We start from the raw sequence: 27,423 nt of genomic DNA on the forward strand, positions 1-27,423 counted from the left end.
CAAACATAGCAATAATTGTGAGGTTGATGCAGGACCAGGCAGTGTTTCATTCTATTGTACATAGGGTTGCTGTGAGTCAGAACCAACTCTCTAAACCGAAGGTAATAATAGTAGTTATCTCATGAGACCAAGCAGCACCTAACAATAACAACAATGTGTGCATACGCGTATAACAAAACAAGGAAGAAATACTCGTAACAATTATAGTCCTCATTTCTGCAGCTAGTCACAAGGTTGTGGCTGGTATTTGGAACTATCTTCTTCCACGACCCGTTCTATATTCCTTTTGCCCTCAGCAAGTACCTCAGCTGGTTGTGGCTTTTTGTCTGGTGGGGTGACCCAGACCTTTGTTCGTGAAGGGTCTGGGCCATTAATAGCCATGTCGGAATTGGATTGCTGTAGTTTTCGGTTGTCTTTAATCACAGGGCACGTTAGTACTAAAAGGCATCCTAAGGAATCTCCAGTATTCCAGACGTACTCTTCTTTACTTCCAGTATGTAATATGAAGCCAATTTTCCCTTGGTAATCAAGATCAATCACACCAGCCAATTTGGTAACTCCCTTCTTTGCCTGTTAATCAGAGGCATGAGGAGCCCAAAGTGGGTGGGTGGCATTCTTAACTTCCAGCTCAGTAAAATCAATGTTATGTCTCCTGGGGGGAACATTCCTCCCTTTGGAGCTAAGACCTGTAGACCTGTAGACCTGCAGAGCATAGGGTTGTGGGGAAAGGAAGCAAAATTTTTGTGAATGGGTCATTAGGGGTAATAGTGAGTGGTGCCAGTTCCATTTCTACCCCTTAGTTCCTGGATCCATGAATCCTGGCTATGGGAGAAATAGCACCGTATATTGGACACTGGTTTAGAGCATATACAGCCTCCTGAAGAAGATTGCCCCAACCCTGCAAGGTATTCCTACCTAGCTGGGATTGTAATTGTGTCTTTAGAAGGCCATTCCATTGCTTTATCAAGCCAGCTGCTTCAGAATGATGGCAACATAGTAAGACCAGTGAATTCCATCAGGATGGGCCCATTGCTGCACTTCATTTGCTGTGAAGTAAATCTCTTGATCTGAGGCAATGCTGTGTGGTTCTCAAGTCTGAATAATCTTAGCGGTGCTGATGACTCTGCTTTTAGTAGTAAAGAAGCCACTGCTGGTCCATGGAATAAGGTGGTGATATTAATATGCAAACTATTACCAAAAGAAGATCATGTATGTGTGAAAGGCGAGGCTCTGGTTGATTGGATGTTTGATACTTTTTCACAATTTTGTCAGAATGAGAAGTATAGGGAAGCTGGTTGGTCGTTCCTACTTTCACTAGACAAAGCGGTAGAAGGTAATTCTAAATACCAGTTATGACCATGTGACCAGTTGCAGAAATGAGGACTGTAATTGTTATGAGTGTTTCTTCTTTGTTTTACTATATGCGTATGAGTGCACATAGATATATAGCAAATGTTTTTGCTTTGTTCCCTTCCTTATCCCATCACTTATAAAATATAAGATGTAAATGGGCCTTGTGCATTTACAGTTGTATGCATGTTAGTTGTATCCAGTCAGGCAGGAGTATGATTTTATAATTGTCTTTATTTTAGAGATTATATATGGTTTAAGGAGATGAGTGCAAAGTTGACAAGGGGTAGACTGTGATAGCTAATGTTATGTGTCAAGTTGGCGAGGCCATGATTCTCAGTATTATATAATCATACTCCATTTTGTGACCTGATATAATTATCCTTCATTTTGTGATATAAATGTAATCACCTCCATGTGATCTGATGTGATCAGCCAATCAGTTGTATTTTCCCCAGAGGTGTGGCCTGCACCCAATATATGTATATATGGATGGATGTTCTGGTGAAGCTTGCTTGCTTGCTGTGGATCCTGTTTCTGGCTCATCATCACCTAACCTCCAGTTCTTAGGATTTGAGCCAGTGGCCTGGTCTGCCAACTTTGGGATCCTCCAGCTCTGAAGCCCTGTGAGCTAGGAGCCCGTCATCTGACCTGCCAGTTCTGGGTTCATCAGCCCTTGCAGCCGCGTAAGTCGGGAGAAGCTTCAAGCCGACACCTATGCCATGGATTTTGGGGCTTGTCGGCCTCAACAACAGCATGAGCCATTTCCTTGAGATAAATTGCTCTTTTTCTCTGCTTCACTGTTTTTTTTTTTTTTTTTTAATTGTGCCTTAAGTGAAAGTTTACAATTCAAGTCAGCTTCTTATACAAAAAAAAAAAAAGTTTTTTTTTTCTTATACAAAAATTTATACACACATTGTTATGTGACCCTAGTTGCTCTCCCTGCAATGTGACAGCACACTCCTCCTCTCCACCATGTATTTCATATCTGCTTCACTGGTTTTGCTTCTCTAGAGAACCTAGCCTAAGTCAGGGACTCAGTGTTGGTCTCTGCAGCTGGCAGATTGGGCACTCAGCAGTGGCTGTAGCCAAGCTGGCCTTGGTGAGTGGAAGTCCATGTTGCTGAGCCCATGCGTAACCTCCATCCCTGCCACTGTGGCCACTTAGTTTATGAGCACATTGGATAATGACAGGAGTGGCTGGGGAAAGAGGCTGACTGGTATCCACAGAATGTGTCATCATATTCGCTTGATTGTTAAAATCCTCCTCTGCTGAGGTCACTCTTTGGTGAGCATTCTTATGAGGCACAAACATCTTCACTTCTTTGACCCTTTCAGAGAGGTGTACCCACATGCCTTTTCCCCATACCTCCTTGTCACCAGTTTTTCAATCATGTTCCTCCCAAGTCCCTGACTATCCAACCAGACCATTGGCCACAGCCCATGAATCAGTATACAATCACACATCTAGCCATCTCTCCTTCCAAGTAAAATGAACAAAGGTACACTGCTTGAAGTTCTGCCCACTGGGAGGATTTTGCTTCACCATTGTCTTTCAGGGAGGTTCCAGAAAGGGGTTGCAGTGCCTCAACTGTCCACTTTTGAGTGGTGCCTGCATATCATGCAAAGCCACCTGTAAACTAGGCAAGAGTTTTCTCTCCCTCAGTCAACTAATCGTAAGGAACTCCCCATGAGGCCATAGGTGCAGACTGGGAGAAGGAAGTTAATATGATAGGAGTGGGGACCATGGGCATTTGAGGCATTTCTCTTGTAACTTGCTTGTGCCTTCGGTTCTTGCTTGTGTTATACCACTTCCATTTAAAAATGGAGTGCTGCTCTACATGTGAGACTTTATGACTCTGTGGGTCAGACAACGCCCACATTATGATGCACAGCTCAGGATGCATAGTGACTTGATGGTCCATGGTTAAGTGTTTAGTTTCTCCTAAAGCCTGGTAACAAGCCAAAAGCTGTTTCTCAAAAAGAGAGTAGTTATCTACAGAAGATGGCAGAGCTTTACTCCAAAATAAGGGTCTGTCCTACGATTCACCAATAAGGGTCTGCCAAAGACTCCAGACAACATCTCTATCAGCCACTGACACTTTAAAAACTATTGGGTCAGCTGGATCATATGGCCCAAGTGGCAGAGTGGCTTGCGTGGCGGCCTGAACCTGTTGCAGAGCCTTCTCTTGGTCTGGACCCCATTCAAAATTAGCAACCTTTTGAGTCACTCGATAAATAGGCCAGAGTAGCACACCCAAATGAGGGATATGTTGCCTCCGGAATCCAAAGAGGCCCATCAGGCATTACCTCCTTTTTCGTGGTGGGAGGGGCCAGATGCAACAACTTATTCTTCTCTTTAGAAGGAATAAATGAACATGCCCCACATCACTGGACCCCTAGAAATTTCACTGAGGTGTAAAGCACCTGAATTTTTGTGCCTATTCCAATTATGCATTCTGGAATTGGGGAAATTACTTCAGGATTGGTTTGGGGACTCACTGGACCCACTGTGAGACCGACATGAGCTAAGATTCCATTAATACCTTGACCTCCATAAGCCCCTACTCTGACTGAGGGCCATAATGATATTTTGGGTCTCCTGGAATTGGTGTCAGTTCAGAGCCAGTGTCCAGAGATCCCTTAAAAGTCTGATTATTCCGTTTTCCCCGGTGAACAGTGACTCTCGTAAAAGGCTGTAGATCCCTTTGGCGAAGGCTGGGAGAAAGATTAACAGTATAAATTTTTGGCAGTGCAGTGCGGGCCTTACTCAAGGGACCTGCCCTCCCCTTCATTCAAGGGGTTGTGGCTCTGTAAACTGGCTCAAGTCTGGGAATTGACTGAGGGGCCATGACTTTCTATTCCTGAGATTCAAGTTAGACTGCCATTCACTTGATCTTGAATTCTTCTACTTGTATAGATCAAGTAAATATTTAGTAAATTTCCCATCTATTTCACTATTAGGGACACCATTTCTAAGTAGCCGACGCCATAAGTCCATATGAGTCAGACTATTCTAATTACTGCTTTGACTCTGTTGTCCATTATGGCAATCACACCCACCTTGTCTTTGTTGATTGAATGCCACCACTTGGCCCTTACCACCACAGGGTCCAATCAGCTGCATTGTATTTAGGTGTCTTAATTCAGTTAGGCAAGTTCCCACTGTTGAATCTGACTTACATAAAATAGCCATCACAGCAGTCTTCAAGGATGCTGGCGGTCCCTTCACAAATTTGTTCCTTACCATTGTGGTAAAAGGCGTGTCTTCTGGGCACTCCATGTATGGATCTATAGGTCCAACCTCATAAATCCACTCTAACATGCCAATTTCCCTAATCCTTTGGATACCTTCTTCTACAGTATACCAAGGAATGTCTGGCATTTCAACTTGGTTTAGTGTAGGCCATCACTTAATCCATGCTTCAGTGAGCTAACCAAATTAAACGATTAGATCCTTTTCTAATCTCTTAAGGTGTAACATTGAATGAAGAATTTGTGCCTAGTGGGTTTATATCAATAAACTCAGACCTAACTTTATGTTTTTTGCTTCATTATCCCACACCCTTAATAGACAATCCCACACATATTTCCCAGGTTTATATTGGAAAAATCAAGCAGTTCTTTTGTACTGTAGCATACCTCCTCCTGGGTTATACTTTGTACTTCACCTCTTGGAGTTTGCTGGGGCTTAAGTCTAGTTATAGGTCTAGAAGCAAAAATGGGTGGTAGGTGTGTGTCCTGGGGACATTCAGCAATGTCGTGTAAGGAACCTGCCTCAGGTAATGCTTCAGGCAGTGCCCCAGGCACTACTCCTGGAGATATCTCAGGCAAGACTCTTCAGACACAGCTGGGTTAATCTCATCAGATGGGTGGAAGGGATAATGGTTTTACTGGGGAGGGTAGTTTAGCAAAGATAGAGTAATTGCTTCAGATGTAAGAGGGCTGGTTTTAGCAGGCGTATTTCAGTGGAACTTAGGGGCTCAATGTCCCCATCTTCCTGATTGTCTGCCCCTAGGTCTGCATCCCAAGTTTCAGAATCCTGTTTTTCTCAATCTATGCCCTCACTTTAACTTCAGATACCATTTGAGGTTGAAAATTCAATTGACATTGTAATTCAGCCACTCCTATGATAAGACTCTGAGTTTGGATTTTGGCAATATCATCTCTGTTACTATGAGAAGTAAGGGTACAAGTGGCAACTTTCAGGTCTTGTAGGTGGTGCTTTAACTGTAACTGTGAAGCTTTGAGCTCATCCCTTTCTTTTACCACTGTATCTAGTGAAAGTAGGACCAAGCAACAACTTCCTTATACTTCTCATTCTGACAAAATTGTAGAAAAGTATCAAACATGCAGTCACCCAGAGCCTTGTCTCTCATAAATATTTGATCCATTGGAGGTGATATTTTGCTTATTTCTATTTGCACCTCATGCCATGGATTAGCAGTGCCCTATTTACTATTTATTTACTATTGGAGGGAAACCCTGGTGGTGTACTGGTTAAGTGCTGTGGTTGCTAACCAAAAGGTCAGCAGTTTGAATCCACCAGGCACTCCTTAGAAACTCTATGGGGCAGCCCTACTCTGTCCTATAAGGCCGCTATGAGTTGGGATCGACTCAACGGCAGCTGGTTTTGTTTTTTATTTACTACTGGTGGCGTAGTGGTTAAGAGCTATGGCTGATAACCAAAAGGTCAGCAGTTCAAATCCACCAGGCGCTCCTTGGAAACTCTATGGGGGCAGTTCTACTCTGTTCAGTAGGGTCGCCATGCGTTGGAATTGACTCGATGGCAATGGATTTGGTTTTTTGGTTTTACTGGAGGCAGAGTCATCAGTGCCTTTAAGACTAGCCAAACTTGAGAACCAATTCAGAAAACTCATCCTTATGGTTTTGTTTTTCTAGAGCCATTCTTGGTACCATATGTCTAAGGCTGGGTTCTTTAAGGAGCAAAACCAGTGAAGTATATATACAAAGAGAGAGAGAGAGAGGGAAGGAGGGAGGGAGGAAAGAAGGGATTTATTCATTTCAAAGAAATGGCTCATACAATTGTGGAGGCTGACAAGTTCCAAGTCCATGGGTCAGGTATCAGGTTGGAAGTTTCTCCTGACTTATGTGGTTGCAGGGGCTGATGGACCCAAAATTGGCAGGTCAGACAACAGGCTAGTGGCTCACATCCCAAGAAATGGAGGTTAGAAGATGATGAGTTAGATGCAGGATTGAAGAGGGCGAGCTTTGCCAGAACATCCATATATGTTGAATGCAGGTCACACCCCCAAGAAAACTCCCCTTTCAACTGATTGGCTGCTTACATCAGATCACAAAATGGAGGATGATTACATAATATCTGCCTAACTACTGAGAATCATGGCCTAGCCAAGTTGACACATAACCTTAACCACTATGTAGGGTAATTATATTTCAACAGAGGACTGAGACTTAAACACAAAAGTCAATGTGGATGAAGATTATAGCCTTTTTGTCAGTCTCAATTATATGTGCCTATTCTTGATAGCTTTTTATAGAGCTGGAAAAGAATTTCAAGAATACCTTCCCTAACCTATTATTTTTTTAGTGGAAGAACTTAAAAGTTTTGGGTCAAATAATTTTCCTAAAGCCATATAGCTAATTAGAAACAATGGCGTGACTAATTATGATGGGTCATAAAAATAAGATTTTTTAAGCACTTACTACGTACTAGGTGCTGTCCATGCCACTGATCTCATTTAATTCCTGTAGCAAAGTTGTGTGGCGTGCTTTGCTATTATCTGTATTTTACTGATGAGTTAATTGAAGCTTTGAGGGCTCAAGAGGCTTAGCCTTATACAGCCAGCAAGTAGCAGATTGGGGATTAAGTACTGGTCAGTCTGTTGGCAAGCTCATGGTCTTCCCCGCCAAACTGCAATGGTTCTGCGCCCAGGGTCCTTCCTGCCACATCCAGCTGCCTAGAGTAGAGTCTCCGATCAGCGAGGTGAACTCCTCATTTTGACTCTGAATCAGAGTTTCCAGTCTCGTCTCTGTGACAGAGGTTGAGCAATGTAATCTGTTGCAAATGGAAATGGAAGTTTAAGCGGTAAAGAGGGCCTTTTACTTGCAACGAAGTGGAAACAGATTGTGGGAAACCGAGTGGACTTGGCCTGCTTGCAAGAGCAAGTATCCATCCGCTGGGGGTAGTGGAGTGAACTTAACAACATGCTGTGCTTGTTATTGCCCAACAGTGTCATCCCTCACGAGCGGAGGATATTAACCATCCTGCAGTGGCTCACCCTGCCAGATGACGAGAGGTATTTGCTTCCCTCTCCCGCCTTTCTCACTGCTTCCTTCAGTAAATTTCCATCTTAGGTTAGATGGACTATGAAATAAAACCAGAGCCAAGATTTGGTATTATTAAAAGTTTTATGGTTCTTTGCCTTAAGCATTACTGCCCTAGGAAGGATACAATGAGCTTGGGTTATTGGGGCCTGTTTTAATTACATGGATTACTGAAACTATTAATCCTGGTCACTACTAGTCAGAACTTAAGGGAGTTTTTGGCTTTGATAAGTGAATCTGCCGGGTCCCAACAATTAGGTAAACGTTAAGGCTGACTTTCACCTTAAGGGAGTCATTCTTTCAGGCTGCAGACTGAATGTTCCAAGTGAAGAATCACTGGGCTGGACTCCGTTAATTCTGAGGATGAAAGACCTGAGTACACTTTGATATTCTCCTTTGTGATTTTTCATTCTTGAATGTGGTAACAGGCAGTTACCACAGTGGGGGTAGTAAAAGGGGTGGTGGTTGCAGAAGCAACAGGAATCAGAGAGAGAAAAAGAGTTTTTCATTGAATAAAACAGTGGTTGGGAGATTGATTAACTTTGAGAAGTTGTTTATTTTTTTATTTGTGTAGGGATAGTTGATGTTCTCTGTCATGTGTGGTTTTGGCAAGATTCTGAACTCTGACTTTCCCACAGGCCTTCAGTCTATGCCTTCTATTCTGAACAACCTGATGTCTCCGGACACAGACATGGCCCTTTTGGCTCTGAGGTTAGTAGTTATCATCTGCCTGAGGAGACCCTGTGTTCCTGGGCGATCTGATCCGCTGGCCTTATTTCAGGGTTTGTACAGACTCTGTGGGATGGTTTGTATCTACAAGGTTTATTCATAGTCAATAATCACAGGACTAAGACCATTAAAAAAAAAAATTGAAACATGCGTATTTCTCTTACAGGAACTTTATTTCAGATTGGCTTGATTATTCAAACATATCCTAAGCTTGTTGTTAATGGGAAATGAAATGTATTCCAGCCCTGCAGGCTCAGTCATAAGATGAAAGGTCAGGAAAGGTTGGCATTTACTAGCTTTGGGAAGGGGGAAGGAATTTAGAGACGAAACATGCAATATGAAACATTACAGCTGAGTTTCTCCTCCCTTAAATGATTATGCACTTCAGATGGTAGGTCAGCAAAGTAGCCCCTAAATAGCCTGAGCAAGTACAATCAACCTGTCATATGTTAAAGTGTTGGGCATTTTTATTTAATAAATTTTGACATATGTCTACACCTGTGAAACCATAAACACGATCAAGAGTGTGAACATATCACTCCGCAAGGTGAAACTAATTCTTAATTAAGAAGAATACACTGTTTAATAAATCTATTTTAACAGAGTAGTACATATCAGCACTCAGGAATCTTAGCAGAAGACAGCCTGTTTATAAGGCAATATTCAGTGTAGCTTCAAATTTAGGAGGTGAGAAAGGAATGACTTTTTTTTTTTTTTTTTTAACATTCTTTTTCCACCATAGAGATGGAAAGCTTCCTGAAATTTTAGCATAAATCATTTGAAAATATAATTGGTTTTGCAAATCTAAACCTTTTACTGTTTTAAAGGGTTTTCACCTCTCTTAATAGGTGGTGAGGTCTCCATCAACATAATAAAACTTGATTTTGGATGAGAAATTATTTAAAAAAAATCTTTGTTACTAGAACCTCCAATTCTCAAGTAGTGTATGACAACATGTTGACTCTGAGTTTACTGTGTTCTGTATAAGGATGAGTTAAGAGATACAGATAAGTGTATCTTGGTTTTAATATTGAGCAAAATGCAGCTTGTCTAAACTAAGAGTGTAAGTGCCAAGGAGCCATAAGTATTTCTGAATGCTTTAACATGGTTTAAAAATAACCAGTTCTGTGGTGATTTTTCTGAACACTAGAAATGAGTGGATACGTGAAAGCAGCCTTAGTTTGTCTTAAATCTTCGAAGTCATTTAAGTCAACTGCTCTTTTTTCTCTCCCTTTGATGTTTAACTAGTGTTGCCGTAATTATGAAACAGAAATGATAAAATGAGATAAACATCTGCATACATGAAACACAAATCTTATTTTGCCAGGAAAGAAAACCAGAGCAAGAAAGGATGGCTGTTTTATCTTCAGTATGGATTTCTTTGAGAGTAATCTAACCTGAACTAAAGAACCACATTTTATGAAAATGTTAAAAAATAAAGAACAACTAAGTAGTTCCGTGTGTACTATTTAAAGGTTCAACTTCCCTTAGATGATAATATCCCTTAAAAGACCCTGTGAGGTAGACAACATAGAGATTGCTACAGTCATTCTTTTTAAAGAAGGGGGCTAGTACTTAGAGAGTGTTGGGGCTGTTCAAGTCACGTGGCTGGTAAGTGGTGAACTTGGAGACAGAGCCTGAGACCTTTGGACTCCCAGACCAGGCTCTTGCCATGGAGACATTTTATTCTTCTCCGATCCAGGTGATAAACAAACCGGTCAGTTAATACATGTGCTCAAATTATACAAAACATTTTCTTTATGTTAAAAGTTGATTTTAACAATACAGCTGTGGTATAACGTTTATGAACTTCATTTCCTTAAAAGTTATATGATTTAATAATACATGTTCTTCCCCCAGGCAATATCTTTGGGTTTCAAATTTGTGTAGTTCAGTTACAATGACCTAGTATTTGAACGTTTATGTGTGTGTTTTTAATGAAGAACTGAACGAACAATCCTTTCTTTAAGTATTGAGCAATGAGTAACTGAAACATGATATTGGATGCTTTAATTTGCATTAGTGATGGTTTTATGCCCAGGGTTGCTCATAAATACACAAACAGGGATTTTTCCTATAGTATTTTTAAACAAAAAAAATGGAAACATTCATGCAACGTTCTTTTTAGTATCACTACTTATTGCAGCAGGGGTATTCTTCAATATTCACTGGGTAAGACACTCTTGGTTGGGTATCTTGGAGTGTACCTTCAATGTCGGTAACCTGGTCACTTTCTTCTCATAAGACAAGGAATATTTTCAGGTTTCAACTATTTCTTATTGGATTCCAGAAATCTTATATTAACTAAAGAAAATCAAAATAGTTTACACATTTAAAACACAAAATCAAAGCAAGTTGGCAAAACCTTCTTTCATACTAATTGGCTTATGTAACTATATATATATTTGTTGTATATGTAAAGGTTATACAAGCTGAAAGGTTATTTTTAAAATCAGAAATATCTTTTATATGTAATAAGAAAACACCTTCTGCTTGAAGTTTACTTGAAATGACTCTGTCTAACAAAATGCTGTGTACTACGGTGAGAAGAATCCCATTATGTTGGTGCTTTATTCTTTTAATATTTGAGCGCAATTTTTTCAAGACTTTTCTCAAAGGCTCTTAAATGAAATGACCAAACTTTGAGCCAATAGCTTCAAGCAATGATGTATTGCTCCTGGTTTCATAGTGTAATGGTGAATGTTCCAAAAATATGCTTGCTTTTGATTATTGGCGCAATCTTTTTCTTTTTGCCCTTCTATGCTTTTTCCGTGACCCCCTCGTTCGGCTGCTCTTCCAGGCCTAGAGACAGAGCTTTGGCTGGCTAGTTCCTACCTTCAGATGGCAAAGTATCCTTCTGAAAAGCAGGGAAATTTGCCCCTTTACCTCCCCATCCTCTTAATAACAGGCTAAATCTTCTAAGTCAGGCTGAAGTATGGCTGGTCAATGAGAACTTAGCTTTCGTCTACCTCTAACATTCGAAGGAGGAAATACATGCAATATAATCACTGGATGAAAACTCATCTTGCTAAACCCTGTTTTTCTTGCTGCTCCTCTAACCCGCTGCCATTGGAAGGGCTTGCCTTTGGAGTCTTGGGAATGTTGAGGTCTCTTGCAAATGGCCTGGCGTCTGATCGGCCGATTTGAGCGCTAGTGGAATGTATTCGGTGGCCATAAAATGGGAAACCCTCTTTTCCCTTTTGCTGCTCTTCTCATGGAGATTCGCCTAAAACTAGAAGCATTAAAACAACAACAACAACAACAAAAAAAAAAAAAACCCAGATTCTGTGGGGCTGTGTCTTTTGAGAGAGGATGAGACTGAGACGGAAGTGCCTCTGCAGTTGCTTTGCCTTGGAACAGTGAGATCGCATGGCAGATGTCCTCCTTCTTGGATACACTAACATTTTTACTCCTCCTGCCCCTTCTGCATCTGAGTGACTCTCTGAACAGTCCCATCAAGAGCAGTGAGCTAGGTTGAGGGCAGAGCTTAAGGCTTTCGTTCACCTTTGCACCATCAGCAAATCAGGGGCCTATTTTTCTCCAGCATTTGGAAGTCCCCAAAGGTTATCTCCTTTAGTGTTTACGTGTCAATCTTTATTGTTCTCTGGATTAAAAAATAAATAAATAAAATAAAAAAATAACATTGCCCCCCAAAATGCAGAGTCTGATAAAGAGAGCATAAGTAGACTTTTGATATGTATACCAGCGATGAAAAGCTCTTGATGACTTTTAACTTTTACCTACCAGAGGAGGTAAAACCCCCCAGAAAACCCATCTTGCCAAACTCTGTTTTTCCTGTGGCTCCTCTAACCTATTGCCATTGCAAAGGCTTACGTTTTTTTGAAGTCTTAGGAATGTTGAGGTTCCTTGCAAATGGCCTAGTGCCTGATCGGCTGATTTGAACCCTAGGGGGATTTTAACTTTTGGGAGTTTTTACCACCTCTGTACTGGAAGCCTAAATTGTCAGAGAGAATTTCTCTCTCCTGCCGGAAGTCCTGATTTGTGAGGTACATTCATGATTAAGAAGGATTGCTTATAATGAGGTTTCACTCCATCTTTGGCTTTTAATTTTTTTCCTGGTACTTGCTGATGAAGGTGACAGTTGCTTTGATACATTTGGTGGTGTGAACAGAAACCTGTCAGATTCTGAATTGGAACCACCTACGTGAACCCTCTTGTCACCTTGAAATGACCAAATGACTAGTATTCTGGTTCAGTTTTAAGTGAGTACTTTGTAAATGGAGAGCGTTCCAAAACCAAGGACCAGTCTTTCCCTAACACAGGAATTATGGAATGCAGAACTTCTCCTCTGTGCCACCTTCTGATGTACCCATGAGTAGGTTCCTTAGTCAACAAGAGACTGCCTTCTCATAAATTATATTCTCGTTCTCAGTGAAGAAGCTGTGACTGTAGCATCAAGATGAATTTATGAGGCTTCTCTCTATAGAGTTCCCTGAATCATCCCTTTCACCAACTTTTTCTCACTTAAGGAGTCTTAGATTTTCTGACTAAGACTCTGCTGACCCCAGCTGGCAAAGTATGAGCTTTATTATCAGACCCAGAGGGACAGACGACTTCTGAGTCCAGACATCTCTATCCGCCAGTACAGGAGAGTAGTTATGACTCATCTCTTACTCCGGCTAAGAGACCTAAGAGGAAAGTTGCCCCTAAGAGGAGACAGGAAAGACCAGTTGCTCCTCCAAAGAAAAGAAGAAGAAAATTACATAGGATGGATCATTATGCTGCGGAAGCTCGTCAGGACAAAGTAAGTTTATCTATTGTTCCAAAGCTTTGTGGCGGGCAGGACTGAGTTGATGGTTTCCTTCAGTTCTTGGACTGAAAAATCTGCTGAATAAGTTTTAGAAAAACTCTGGTGCATCGTTCTTGGCTTTGAGTCTAGAAGAATCTGGCACTTCAGAGGTTAACGCTGATGTGAACACTTGAACTTTCAGCAAGACAAAAAAAGAGGCCTTTACTGTCTCTAGAGTTAGTTGTCCTAAAACTAGTATTAACATTTAGTCTTAAGTAACTGTTAAGAAGCCTATTGGTTTTGCTTACACTTATTCACAGAATTAGCCATGATAGTTTGTGAACCTGGGTCTTGAGAGCTATCCAGCAAGATAGCAGAGAGAGAGTCCTTAAAGGTAATGTAGAATAGAACTTGGTAGAGAACTGATTCAGATTAGTGGTCTGTACCTTCAGAGATCAAAAAAAGTTCTTAGATTATAGACAAGGAATAGCTGAGACAACAAGAAAGAGAAAACAATGTCCAGAAAATGTGAGTTTTTTCTTCTCATATTGATACAAGTAATCTCTCTTCTTTTTAGTACATTCAGAACAACCTATATGTTGTTACTTTTTCTGAAGCCTACAAATCCTTCTGAAGCTGTGTCTTATTTATCTTTGTCTGAGCTGATTACTAAGAAGCAGGTACTGGATCTTACCTGAGTTTTCCTGCTGAGTAAAGCAGAGGAAGTCCTTGCCAAGGATCAGCATATGTTGTGGATTTGGTATTCCTTTGCCTAGCCGAAGACCTTAGAGGGGAACATAGTTTTCTCAGGAGTAAATGCCACTTAGACCCACATCTGTTATTCCATTCAGATTATACTGTACGTATAATCCTAAAACTTTTAATTGTGACTTACTAGTTGGGGCAGGATTTGAAATACTGGCTCGTCTTGAAGAAAAAGTTTGCACCTGATTTCACTGATGAACTTCAATATGAGGGAAGGTCTTGATTCATCTGAGAAGATGCTAATGGAAGATAATAATATGTGTTTGAGTAAAAATGATATGAGATCTGATCTGCTCTTACCTCAGTCATCTTGGATATATGTGCGTGGCTGTAGCTAGGTTGTAAAATTCATCTGAAGTATTGTCAGGTATTTATTTGTCTGATGAGATCTTTCTTGAGAATCTTTCCATTGCATAGTTCAAGATGAGACTGAGAGGGAAGCCTTCAGTATGTGGGAGTGTGGAAGCATGCATGGAGTTAGAAACTTCCGTTTGAAGCAAAAAAAAATGAGAGATGGATTATGTTTCTGAGGCTTTGGAAATGTTTTTCAGAGAAGAATTGAGTTGTCCTTCATTAGGCTAAATAAGAAACCTAGAACAAGCTCATTGGTTCACTTCATTTAGTTAGGACTCTTGTAGATTCCTGTTTCACTCAAAGTCACTAATTTGAGAAGCAGTGGCTTCTTTCAAGAGAATACGCTCTTCTGTCAAGAATCCATTGCTGTCAGAAATTGATGGTGGAATTCTTTGGACCATTTGATGGATCTTGTGTTAATGATGTCCTAAATCAGCATTCTGTGGAAGGTTACCATTGCATCCTCAGAGCCGCTTTTGATTTACTTAGCCTCCGGCGTCTTGCCATTGTTCAAATCCTCGTGTGATTTCACCTAGAGAACAAAAGGCTTAAATTAACTATCTGACTTTCTGTTACTGTCAACGTTCTTGTATTTAAAGAACATTGTTGTCTTTTAGAAAGGCCATTTTATCTCTAAAAAAGATTATTCCTTAGTAATATTTCTGATATTTTTATATAAAAAATTTTCAAGGAGATTGGATGAGGAGAGATTTTAATTCTCCTGAAAGAATACAAATAAAAGGTGTTTAGACCATATGTCTGTTAAGAATGGCGGGTAAATCTCTCTAGACAAAGCTCTGCCTCTGGGCCTGAAGTTTTTTTTGTTTTTTCCGGAATGTTCTAGGGGTAGAAGACCTATGAGAATCTGAAAAGAAAAAAAAGCCCTAGGGACTAACTTGCTCCTTTTTCCAGATGGTAAATTCTCTGAGGGAAATTGACAAACTCGTGGGGCAATTAATGGATGGACTGAAACAATTAAAGCTGCATCGCTGTGTCAACGTCATCTTTGTTGGAGATCACGGTAAAGCTTGGTGTTTTCTTTGCTGGTAGGATAGATCCACTGATAGTGTTTCCAGTAGGATTGAGGAGAAGAACCCTTGCTCTCAGAAGTGCAGGTTGTGTTCTTCACATCCTTCTTCCTTTTCTCTGGGGGTGTGGGGGGTGAAGAAATTATCAGGCCTTGACTCAAAAGTATGTCCTGAGAGTACCCAGGGTTCATTTTGATCCAAAGCAGGGACTTCCTACATCTTCGTCCAGGAAAGGCATTGGTACAAAAATCTGTCTCTTATTGAAGTACTGCAGACAATTTGCTGTGATGCTAGTGGCTTTCCCTATGAATGTAATATATCAGTTGATAATAGGACACCTCTGTCAGACATATCCCCAAAAATGTGGCCAAAAAGAAATCTAAATATGATAAGAGGCAGACACATAGGATTCTTGTCCAAGAAGTAATGTAGAAGTAAAATGGTTTCCCTCTCTTGAAGGAACTTACGGCCCATATCAGAGAGCTCTGCTGCAGTAAAGAAGTAGTTGTTGTTGTGTGTCATCGAGTCTATTCTGGCTCATAGTTTTTCTAAGTCAATTTATAAAGTAGAAACATTCTTGACCCCTTTTTTGAGGTGATCAAGAACATCGTAAACGTTATACACTTAGAGAGCTAAAACAGGGGCCCTCAGAGAGCATTCTTATTTCTCAGGACTGGAAACTGAGTTCTAGAGAAGGCCTCCTGCATTCCAGACCTATCAAATTGAAATGGGAACCCTACAGGGTTAGGCTACTGCCTTCTAGCAGAGGGCTTGGGAGAGGGAAATCGATTGGCTCTTTGGGTGTCAACTGTGGCAGGTCTGTTAAGAATGGCAGGCAAATCTCCTTAGACAAAGTTTTGCTTCTAGGCCTGAAGTTTTCCTTCCAGAATGTTCTAGGGGTAGAAGACCCATGAGAAACTGAAGAGGAAGAAAACTGCGGGGACTAACTTACTCCTCTGTGAGGACTAAATGTTTAAAAAATGTTTACCCTTCATAAAATCATGCTCATGAATTTGACTTAGCGGAGAGCTGCAGACAGGACAATGAATTTGGAGCATGTGATACAGCTGATTTTATTTAAGTTGCCCAGCGGTGTCAGGAACATTTGGTCATACGCTGAAGCCTGACATTTAAGAGGCAGATGAGTCCCATGGAGCAGTGTGCTGGACCACTGTACAGGCCAATGATTGATTAAAACCTTATCTTGCTAGTGTGCACTCTTCTCAGATGAGTGGATCCTTTTGATTTGAGGAAGCCACAACGTCTCTGTCTTACAAGGTAGCGCGGCCTAGTGTTTCAGAGCATGGGCAAGGGAGTTCAAATTGCTCTGTGCCCTAAGGCTTTGAAAGTTAAAAGGCAGATTTTATAACCCTTGTGCTATGTTGGGATGTATTTCTCTGTCTTTTTCCCTCTCTTCATTCCAATTTGTATTGAAGAAATACAAAGTGACTAATGTGGGATCCTAGAAAGCAATGATTTGAGTTTTACAAGATCTAGGCTTCTCTGAGTTATGTTTGTTTATTCCCAAACCTTAGGGCATCCTTTTACAGAATCATTTGTTTTCCCCTCTGAGAGAATATCCACAGCATTAGATTTTGCAAAGCAACATTTTAAACCTTCATGTTGTTGTTGTTAGTTGCCACCAAGTTGATTCTGACTCATGGTGACCCTGTGTGTGCAGAGTATAACAGTGTTCCATGGGATAATCAGGGCTGTGACCTTTTGGAAATAGATCTCCAGGCCTTTCTTCTGAGGTGCCTCTAGGTGGATATGAACTGCCAACTTTCTGCTAGTAGTCAAGCACTTAACAGTTTATGCCACCAGGGACTCCTTAAACTTTCATAGTTTCATGTAAGTTTATACATTTCAAAAATAACAATAAAGGTCCTGACCAGCTTCCATTGTCTATGATTCTAAGATTTGAGTTTTATTGATTTAAAAAACCGATCAAGCAATTTTCTTTGGGGGAGGCAAGAAAGAAATCTTGGAGGGGAAAGGAATATATGTTGGTTAACAAAAGTCCCTACCTAGGCTCCTTTTTTGAGTTCTAGCAGTTCTGACTAATCATATTGTTTACAACTTATTTTCAGGGTTATTTTGTTTTTCAGTTTGGGTGGTCATTGGGGCTGCCCTTTTTCTTTCTCATCTCTTGTTGCCAATATTGTTTTGTCAGTAACATCCAAGGCCACCAGTGGAGACAGAGCAAGGACTAGTGATTATGTACTCAAGACAGGAGATATATTAGAGAGAGAACTGGAAAATGACATTTTGTAAAAGAGACACAGAACTGTATATTCCAGTTATTTACGCCTCCCCCAACTGGGACGAGTTTGAAGCAATCTACTATTTTCCTTTGTAAAGAATAGACCTTTTTCATAACGACTGTGTAAATAGATTTTGTTTTTTTAAATCATGGTTACTTCCTTTGTCTTGGCAGTTCTTGCTGAATGACTTAAAATGATAATTGAGAGCCTACGTTTTCAACCTTCTAGTGCTTGCAAGGTGATGTGGCTAAATCACACCCCAAATCACAAATTCTGTTGGAAGAGTCATATAAAGAATCATTAAAAACCTTAAAAGTCAAGTTATGAAATTTCAGAAAAGAAGGTGCCTCTCATGAAGTTGTTAAAAACTAAAGTGGTGCCTGGGTGTTATCCTTAGTGTCAGTGCTAAGATTTTTATTTTAAGATTTAAGTATTTCCAATTTGTTTTTTCTCCCCACAGGAATGGAAGATGTCACATGTGATAGAACTGAGTTCTTGAACGAGTACCTGACTAATGTGGAAGATATTATTTTAGTGCCTGGATCTCTAGGAAGAATTCGATCCAGGTTTAGTAATAATCCTAAATGTAAGTTGATTTTTAAAATATCGAGTTGTTAGAGTTGGTAATACAGTAGATTAGGTAAGGGTTTGGTCTCTGAAAAAAACAAAACAAACTTGTTGCTGTCAAGTTGATTGCGACTCATAGTGACTAGTGACCCTATAGGACAGAGTAGAACTGCCCCATAGGATTTCCAAGGAAACTGGAATACTTGGGTATAAATCCTAGCTCTGCTACTTCTTTGTTAAGTGGGGTTAAGTGGGGCTACGGATTGAATTATGTCCCCCTCAAATCTGTGTTGTAAACCCTAACCTCTATGCCTGTGGTTATAATCCCATTTGAGAATGGGTTGTCTTTGTTATGTTAATGAGATAGCATTACTGTAGGGTGTCTCTGGAGTCAACCTGCTTTGAGATACAAAAGAGATTGAACAAGCAAGCGGAGCAGAGATGGGGGAAGAGAGATGCAGAGCCACATGAAGATAGCCCAGGAGCAGAAGCTCAAAGAGACAGGGACCTTCTTCCAGAGCCAGCAGAGAAAGAGAGTCTTCCCCTATAGCCGGCACCCTGAATCAAGACTTCCAGCCTCCTAAACTGTGAGAAAACAAACTTCTGTTTGTTAAAGCCACCAGCTTTGGGTATTTCTGTTATAGCAGCACTGGATAACTAAGACAAGTGGCCTTTAGTCATTTAAACTCTCTAAGCATCAGTTTTTTTTTTTATCTGACAAATGGACATAATAGCGGTAGCTACCTCTTAAAGGTTGTTGTAAAAATTAATCTATATATATCACTTAGAATGGTTCCTGGCACATAGTAGCTTTATGTAAATATTTGCTATTGTTTTTATCGTGTCAAAATACGTGTACTTTGAAGCATACTTATAACCATAAACTTCTGTTTATAAGAGAAGAACTTTTCAACAAGAGGTTCAGTCTTGCCCATTAGCTATCCATGACAGCTTGGCAGAATGACACTTGGACCCTGATGATTCCTTAGGAGCTGTATCAAAAGTGACTGGCAGAATCTAAGAGGGAAAAACATTAAGCCCTTGGGAATTGACAGCTGTTTGGAAAGATTAGAAATAAAATAAATGGAAGTAATCTTGTCACTTATGTTTTATACATTCAGGTTATAATCTGCCACTGACAAGAGCTTTAATTTGTAAACTAAAATGTTTTATTGCTGCCTGCCCAACTTTTGAGAACCCCATAGTTTTATTGGAGAAACACTGCCTCTTGAAAAAAAAAAAACCAACAACATCCTTTAGTGTTTTTAGCCTTGGGAATAAGAAACCATTGGCACCATGCTTAAAGCTTTGGAAAATTAAGTTTTTTCCCAAATTACAACTCTGAGTCAACACAAATGGGAAGTGTTCCAAGGTCAGCTCCAGGCAACGTTGTGAAATCAACAAAGCGCTGGTGTCTCTGCCTCTCTTGTCCATGCTCTTTCTTGTCCTCAGTGTCCGCTCTTCTTTGCTCTCTTGAGAGAGCCTGGCCTGCACCACAGACTGGATGCAAGTCATTAGGGCACCTCTTGGTTTTAGCATTTCCCATCGCCCATCTGTCAGTTTGTTTACTGTGGTGACTTTCGTGTGTGCTCTGTTGCTGGAAGCTATGCCACCAGTATTTCAAATACCAGCAGGGTCACCCATGGTAAACAGGTTTCAGTGGACCTTCCAGACTAAGACATACTAGGAAGAAGGACCTGAGAGTCTACTTCTGAAAAATTGGCCAGTAAAAACCTTATGGATAGCAGTGGAACATTGTCTGATATAGTGCTGGAAGATGAGCCCCTCAGGTTGGAAGGCACTCAAAATATGCCTGGGGAAGAGCAGCCTCCTCAAAGTAGAGTCGACCTTGATGACATGGATGGAGTAAAGCTTTTGGGACCTTCATTTGCTGTTGTGGCACAACTCAAAATGAGAAGAAACAGAGCTACAAACATCCACAGAATGGGAATTCCAGAGCACTTAATTGTGCTCATAAGGAACCTGTAGATAGACCAAGAGGCAGTAGTTTGAACAGAATGGGGGGATACTGCATGGTATAAATCAGGAAAGGTTTGTGTCAGGGGTGTATCCTTTCACTATGCTTATTGAATCTGTATGCTGAGCAAATAATCTGTGAATCTGGATTATATGAAAAGAACAGGGCATCAGGATTGGAGGAAGACTCAACAACCTGTGATATGCAGATGACACAATTTTGCTGAAAGTGAAGAGGACTTTAAGCACTTTCTGATGAAGATCAAAGACTACAGCCTTCAGGATGGATAAAACTTCAACATAAAGAAAACAAAGATCCTTACAAGAGGACCAGTAAACCACATCATAATAAATGGAGAAAATATTGACGTGGTCAAGGATTTCATTTTACTTGGATCCACAATCAATGCCCATGGAAGCAGCAGTCAAGAAATCAAACAAAATATTGCATTGGGCAAATCTGCTACAAAAGACCTCCTTAAAGTGTTAAAAAAGCAAAAGTGTCTCTTTGAGGGCTAAGGTGCACCTGATCCAAGCAATGGTATTTTCAAATGCCTCATGTGCATGTGAAAGCTAGAGAGTGAGTAAGGAAGACTGAAGAAGAATTGATGCCTTTGAATTATGGTGTTGGCGAAGAAATTGAATATACTATGGACTGCCAGAAGAATGAATAAATCTGTCTTGGAAGAAGTACAGCCAGAATGCTCCTTAGAAGCAAAGATGGAGAGACATTGTCTCATGTACTTTGGACATGTTGTCAGGAAGGACCAGTCCCTGGAGAAGGACATCATGCTTGGTAAAGTAGAGGACCAGTGAAAAAGAGAAAGACCCTCAATGAGATGGACTGACACAGTGGCTGCAACAATGAGCTGGAACATAAGAATGATTTGAGGATGGCGCAGGACCGGGAAGTGTTTTGTTCTGTTATACATAGGGTCACTGTGAGTCAGAACTGACTCAACAGCACCTAACAACAATAACAACAGTGCAAGAATGGTTTTGTTTATTTTGAAAGGCATATCAGACGTCAGTAAATGTAATGGGGAGGGTGTTTTAGTGGGAGAAAAAGTCCCTGGAGCCAATGAAATAATAACTAACGGTAATTAAATGTTTTGTACTTTAAAAACAATTTTGTTTATGTGATTTTATTTTGTGAGAGGCAGCAGAGTGAGGTGAATTAGAGTACAATTGTGGTGGAACGTCTGGATTCAAATTCTAGCTTTGCCATTTGTTCACTCTGTGACCTTGGACAAGCTACTTAGCCTCTCTGGGCTCAGTTTCCTCATCTGTGAAATACAGTTATCCTTTAGTATCCGTGGGGAATTGGTTCCAGGACCCCTATAAAGATACCAAAATCCATGGAAGCTCAATTCCCTTATATAAAATGGTGTAGTATTTGAAAAAAAAAAAAACCTATGCATATCCTTTCGTATACTTTAAATCATCTCTAGATAACTTATAATACCTAATACAATGTAAATGCTATGGAAATAGTTGTTATACTGTATTGTTTAGGGAATAATGGCAAGGAAAAAAAAGTCTGTACATGTTCATAGGAGCCCTGGTGGCACAGTGGTTAAAGCAATGGGCTGCTAACCAATGGACTGCTAACAAGTTGGAAACTACCAGTGGCTCCTCGGGAGAAAGATGTGGCAGCCTCCTTCTGTAGAGATTTACAGGCTTGGAAACTCTATGGGATTGCAATGAGTCAGGATTGACTCTATGGCCATGCGTTTGGTTTGTTTTTTTTGGTACATGTTCGGTACAGACACTACCATCATAGGGTAACTACATAGTACAAGTCAGCAACAATGCAACATTTTTTTTTTGGGGGGGGATTTTTTTCTATCTGTGGTTGGTTGAATTCACAGATGTGGAACCTGTAGATACAGAGGGCCAGCTGTATCAGTGTTTGAAGATTAAATGAGAGGTTTTATATACATATATATGTGTGTGTGTATGTATTCACACACATATACATATATACGTACGTGGGTATATGTATGCATATAACTTAGATTAGTGTTTAGCACAGAGTAAAAGTATATAAATGCAATCTATGATGATGATGTCTTGGTTCATTACTATCTCAGCTAGATATATACATAATCCTATTTATACCCTTTTAATAGTACTATGTGATAAGTATTATCCTCCTTTACAGACAGTAGAAATGAAAGCTGAGAAGGAGATGAAGTAACTTGCTCAGAATATGCCAGGTAGTAAGTGGCAGAGCTGGGATTCGAACCCCAATTTACTGACTCTTAATCACCACACTCTGCTGGGGGCCTCTTCTCCTTATACAAAGAAGGAACTGTTAGCAGGACAAGGCTGAAGACTTCAAAATTAAGAATTGGCTTCCCTCAAATGGACTCGGGAATTTGTTATTTCCTGGTAATTCTCTGAGATTTATCTGACCCTAGATTGCCCCATGATACTTATTTCTCTTCCTTATCAAAGATGAATTTATTCTATTTGGTCCCTTGAGGATTATGGGTCATGAGCTTAGAATGGAGGTTTAAACTGTGTCTTGTTCAATCAGATTACTGGTGTCCTGGCACGCAAGCTCCTCAACCTTCTGAATACCCATTGGCTTAGTGAGGAATCTGATAGCACCTACTCCCTCGGGTGGTTGTGAATGGCCAGAGAGAGAGTGCGTTTGAAGCTCTTATAGAGAGATTGACACATGGTACGGACTCAATTCAGTTGACTGTCATTATTACCATTATGACTTATATGCTTTCCGTGAAAAAACAATGAAACTAAACCTTATACCCAGTTTAAATAGAGTGGAATCTACATTTGAGCTTTGGATTTCATAGTTTTAGAGCTAAGGTGTGTGTATATGTGTACCCAGCAAATATGAACAAATATTTATTAACAAATATTCCTCGGGTGCCTACAATGCACCGACACCAGAGATACAGCAGCAAATGGTATAGACAAGGTCTGTTCCACTGGCCTCTACATTCCAGGGATGGCCACATCATGACGTTTGGTATCTCTTCTGAATGCTGCTTTTCTTTTCTGTTATTTCTATAATGACATACTGAAGCAAATTATTTGAAAACAAAATCCAACCAACCTACAATCTCCTCCTTTTCGAATCTTCTCCTTTTCTCCCCCCTAAAAGGGAATCTTCAGATAGTATAATGCTGCCTGCAGTTATGCACAGCCATCATTTACATAGTTTTGCTTTTAGTTAGTCAGGGCATTGACAGAAATATCCTTTGTTTGGTGGTAGTGAAAATAAAGGAGGCGCGCCCACGTGCATATGGCTGGATAGGCGCAGCTAGCTACATAATTGTCATTTTTGGGTGCCATGGAGTTGATTTTGATGCATAGCAACCCTATGTGACAAAGTCAAACGGCCCCGTATGGGTTTCTAGGTTATAATCTTTAAGGAAGCAGATCACCAGGTCTTTCTCTTGGGGAGCCACCTGGTGGGTTCGAACCACCAACCTTTCATTTAGCAGCGGAGTACTTAACCATTGGGCATCCAGGGCTCCTAGCTACATAATTAGACCCGTGATATTACTGTGAAAACAAAACTATTTTTAGAAGAACAACTCCATGGATGAGAAGATTCATGTTTAAGGCGGATGACGATCCACTTCAAAGCTCTGCAGATAAATAGGAAATTACATTAAAAGTCCCAGATGACCAGCTTAGTTACTGATGTTAAGTTGCCAATAAACAAAGTCTAGGCTCCAGAGAGACCATTTGAAGACAAAAAGAGGCCATTTACCTAGCAGTATCCTGGTGCTGTGGAAGAAGGAATTTCTTTCAGAAGAGGAGACCCAGCTCCAGCAAGGCCGTTGACTTCCTATAAGATTTGGTCCACTTGTTTAGCTGCATTTCACTCACTGAACCTTTAAATACCACAAACAGAAAAGCAAAGATGTCACTTTAAGGGCTCAGGTGTGCTGGCCCAAGCCATGGTATTTTCGTTTGCTTCATGTGCATGCAAAAGCTGAACAATGAATAGGGAGACCAGAGAAGAACTGATGTATTTGAATTATGGTATTGGTAAAGAATATTGAACATACCATGGACTGCCAGAAGAACAAACAAATCCATCTTGGAGGAAGTACAGCCAGAATGCTCCTTAGGAGTGAGGATGGAGAGACTTTGTCTCACATACTTTGGGCATATTATCAGAAGAGCATCGTGCTTGGTAAAGTACAGGGTCAGCTAAAAACAGGAAGACCCTCAATGAGGTGGATTGATACAGTGGCTACAACAATGTGCTCAAGCATAACAACAATTGTGAGAAATGGCGCAGGACTGAGCAGTGTTTCATTCTGTTGTGCGTGGGGTCGCTATGAGTCAATTTTATACATGTTAAACAAAACATTAAAGTGACAGCCCTTCTGGTACAGTGGTTAAGAGCTATGGCTGCTAACCAAAGGTTGGCAGTTCAAATCTACCAGCCACTCCTTGGAAACCCTATGGGGCAGTTCTAGTCCATCTTATAGGGTCGCTTTGAGTGAGAATTGACTCGATGACGGTGGGTTTTTTGTTTTTTGCTACAAAATTGATTGCTGTGAATAATTATTGTCACTTTTTTTTATTTTGAAATCCTTCTCCTTCTCTCTTTGAACAGATGACCCGAAAGCCATCCTAGCTAACCTCACAGTAAGTAGTGCAAGTCTCCAGGCCTCTTCCCGCTGAGCAGCTTCCATGCACTCACCTCCCATTGTTCATTCTGTGTTCTTGTCTCTCTAAGAGCTTTCAAATCTCTGTCCTGCTGACAGCTGTGGGCCACCTAACGGTCTTGGCAATGGTATGAACTGAGAATATTTGATCTATCTTTTAGAACTGAAAACTAGTCATTCATGGTTCAACAAATCTTTACTCTCTCTGAACCAGATCCACCTACCACCCAGTTCCATCATTCCCCGATCCAGGATATAGACCTAAAAAGCACATAAGCATGTAATCATATTGGCCTAAACCTCTTTAACTTGACTTGAAGCAGTTGGAGAAGGCCTTGGAGTTTGAATTGTTCTCAGTGGTGGTCTTATGAGTCTGGAATATATCTTGAAAATTTCTAACTTCCCTCTTATAACCTTCTAGTATCATCTCAAAAATTATCTAATCTCTTCGTGAATCTATTTGTTTTTAGTTTGGTGTTTTTTTTTTTTTTTTTTTTTTTTTTTTTAATATGGAGATAACAAATTCCTATATTCACTAACCAACCTTTCGTTTGGCTTAAATCTCTTTCAATTTTCTAGAGAGAATTACTAGGACTTTTTCTAGAAGACATTCCATGTAAAGCCCAATTTCTATTTAAATTTCAGTGTAAAAAACCAGAGCAGCACTTTAAGCCTTATATGAAACAACACCTTCCCAAGCGTTTGCACTATGCCAACAACAGAAGAATTGAAGACATCCATTTATTGGTGGACCGAAGATGGCATATCGCAAGGTAACTTGGGGATTGGTTGTCCCTTCTTCATCTTCACATGGGCCTCTTTGAAAACTGGAGTGCTTTAAGGTCCTTAGCAATCAGAACAAAAAATCTCAGTGGGAAATCTCACTGTTTCCAAAGATTTTGAATGCTAGATAAACAATTAGCACTGAGACAATGCATTTCTGTGTTCTGAATCTTGGCATTTCAATGTCTCTTTGTACTATAGCATCTCAGCACATCTCAGTGTGTGTTTCTCTTTTGTTTTTTTAATTTGCATTCTATCCTGTATTCTTATTACTTCAATAAGTCAAAAGAATGACCCTTACCTTGCCCTAGCACACTGGGCTGATTTAATCTTGGTTGACCAGACTTTGCATAACAATGTTTGTAGAGAACTTTTAGAAAGTGTTCATCTTAAAATCTCCATTATTGTGAGCAAGTCAAGTCGACTCCAACGCGTGTGTCAGAGTAGAACTGTGCTTCAGAGGGTTTTCAGTGGCTGAGTTTTTAGAAGTAGATCACTAGACATTTCTTCTGAGGTACTCTGGGTGGACTTGAACCTCCAACCTTTTGGTTAGTAGCTGAGCGTGTTAACCGTTGGCATCACTCGGAGACTTGATAGGTACGTTTTACATTGCCTAAATATTTCAGATGTTTGCTTTTCTTTTTTGAATGACAGAATAGCCTCTAAGACATTAGGAAAAGACGTAATTTCTTAGGAGGATTTACTCTATTAGGTCATCAGTGGTTTTTAGTATTAAAGAGATTATTCCCTGCTTTTGAATATGGCATAGAATGTGTCCAAAGGCTCTAAACAAGAGTTAATCATTAAAGGTTTATCCATTTTCATGCAGACTTGGCAGCCACTGTTCCCCACTCACTCTTGCTCCAACTTTTCTCCTTAAGAAAAATATTGTGAATCAGTCTATAGCAGTAATTGAACAAGCACTACATGCATTCTAGCTAGGTACTCTAATGAATTACAACGGAGAATATAATGAGAAAGTTTTGGTCCTTCAGGGACTCATACCAACTTGGAACCCTTGGAAGGACACATGTGACAAATGTACAAACATCCTACAGTAATTGTACAGGGGGATATGTAATATATAGGATTATGAAGAGAGATGTACAAAGACCAAAAATTATCAGAATCATTTAGAATAGATATGGAGAGTCCTTGTGGAAAAGTTGCAACATGGCTTGTGACCAATATGGCTTGGCTGAGAATGTCCTCTTCAGGATCCTTTATGTATGGGACATCTTGGAAGGTAGAAAAGCTCAATATTGGGCAGAGTTGGTAGCTTTACATGAACAAAATGTAGGATTTGCTTAGAAGTTAAGTGAAAGATGATCACAGGGAAGCAAATTAGTGTAGGCCAAAGCGAGGTATTTTAATTAGTAGTAAAATCCTTTTTATTTAAGTCTTGCTTTCTCGAGTTGTATGTACCTATCTTATTATTCCAAGTTGATGGTACTTTTTTTTAAGAGTGGGGACCCATATGTTAAAAATTTTTTTGTTCATCCCAGAATACTTTACCTCAGTGCTATGTACCCTGTACATAGGAAGTATTCGCATTAATGAACATGAAAGTTTTTTTTTTTTTAATGACCCCATGATACTTAAATAAAAGATGTCTTCCTGTCACAAGAAGGAAGGTCAAACAGTCTTGATGTCTAGAGAATAATGCTTCCATTTTTCTGTTTCTAAATGCAGATATTGTGTGAGGTCAGGGTTTAGATATGTAGACAAATACTAGATATTCAGGTAAGTTACTTTTATTGTTAATTTTGCCACTCACCTGTACTCTGTAGTTGTACTACACTGACACGTAAATTTGTATGTATGCAAACATTTTTATAGAATATAGATCTCCATTCACTGGTTAAAAATTACAAATTTATAAAGTACTGA

At 40.1% G+C, this 27,423-nt stretch overlaps 1 protein-coding gene across 7 annotated transcripts in view; it reads left to right on the top strand.

Annotated features, from left to right (window-relative positions):
* ENPP2 (ectonucleotide pyrophosphatase/phosphodiesterase 2) overlaps nucleotides 1-27,423 on the top strand; it is a 136,399-nt gene that overhangs the window by 84,151 nt on the left and 24,825 nt on the right. For 4 of the 7 annotated variants that reach the window (XM_049853870.1, XM_049853871.1, XM_049853873.1 and 1 more), the window contains exons 10-16: nucleotides 7,565-7,630; nucleotides 8,297-8,369; nucleotides 12,997-13,152; nucleotides 15,169-15,277; nucleotides 18,009-18,134; nucleotides 24,699-24,730; nucleotides 25,396-25,523. In XM_049853870.1, the coding sequence (XP_049709827.1) occupies nucleotides 7,565-7,630; nucleotides 8,297-8,369; nucleotides 12,997-13,152; nucleotides 15,169-15,277; nucleotides 18,009-18,134; nucleotides 24,699-24,730; nucleotides 25,396-25,523 (690 nt within the window). The remainder of the gene's footprint in view (nucleotides 1-7,564; nucleotides 7,631-8,296; nucleotides 8,370-12,996; nucleotides 13,153-15,168; nucleotides 15,278-18,008; nucleotides 18,135-24,698; nucleotides 24,731-25,395; nucleotides 25,524-27,423) is intronic. The other 3 variants (XM_049853872.1, XM_049853874.1, XM_049853876.1) reach the window with 1 other exon arrangement.

This window comes from Elephas maximus, chromosome 15, assembly GCF_024166365.1.
Source record: "Elephas maximus indicus isolate mEleMax1 chromosome 15, mEleMax1 primary haplotype, whole genome shotgun sequence".
NCBI lineage: Eukaryota > Metazoa > Chordata > Mammalia > Proboscidea > Elephantidae > Elephas > Elephas maximus.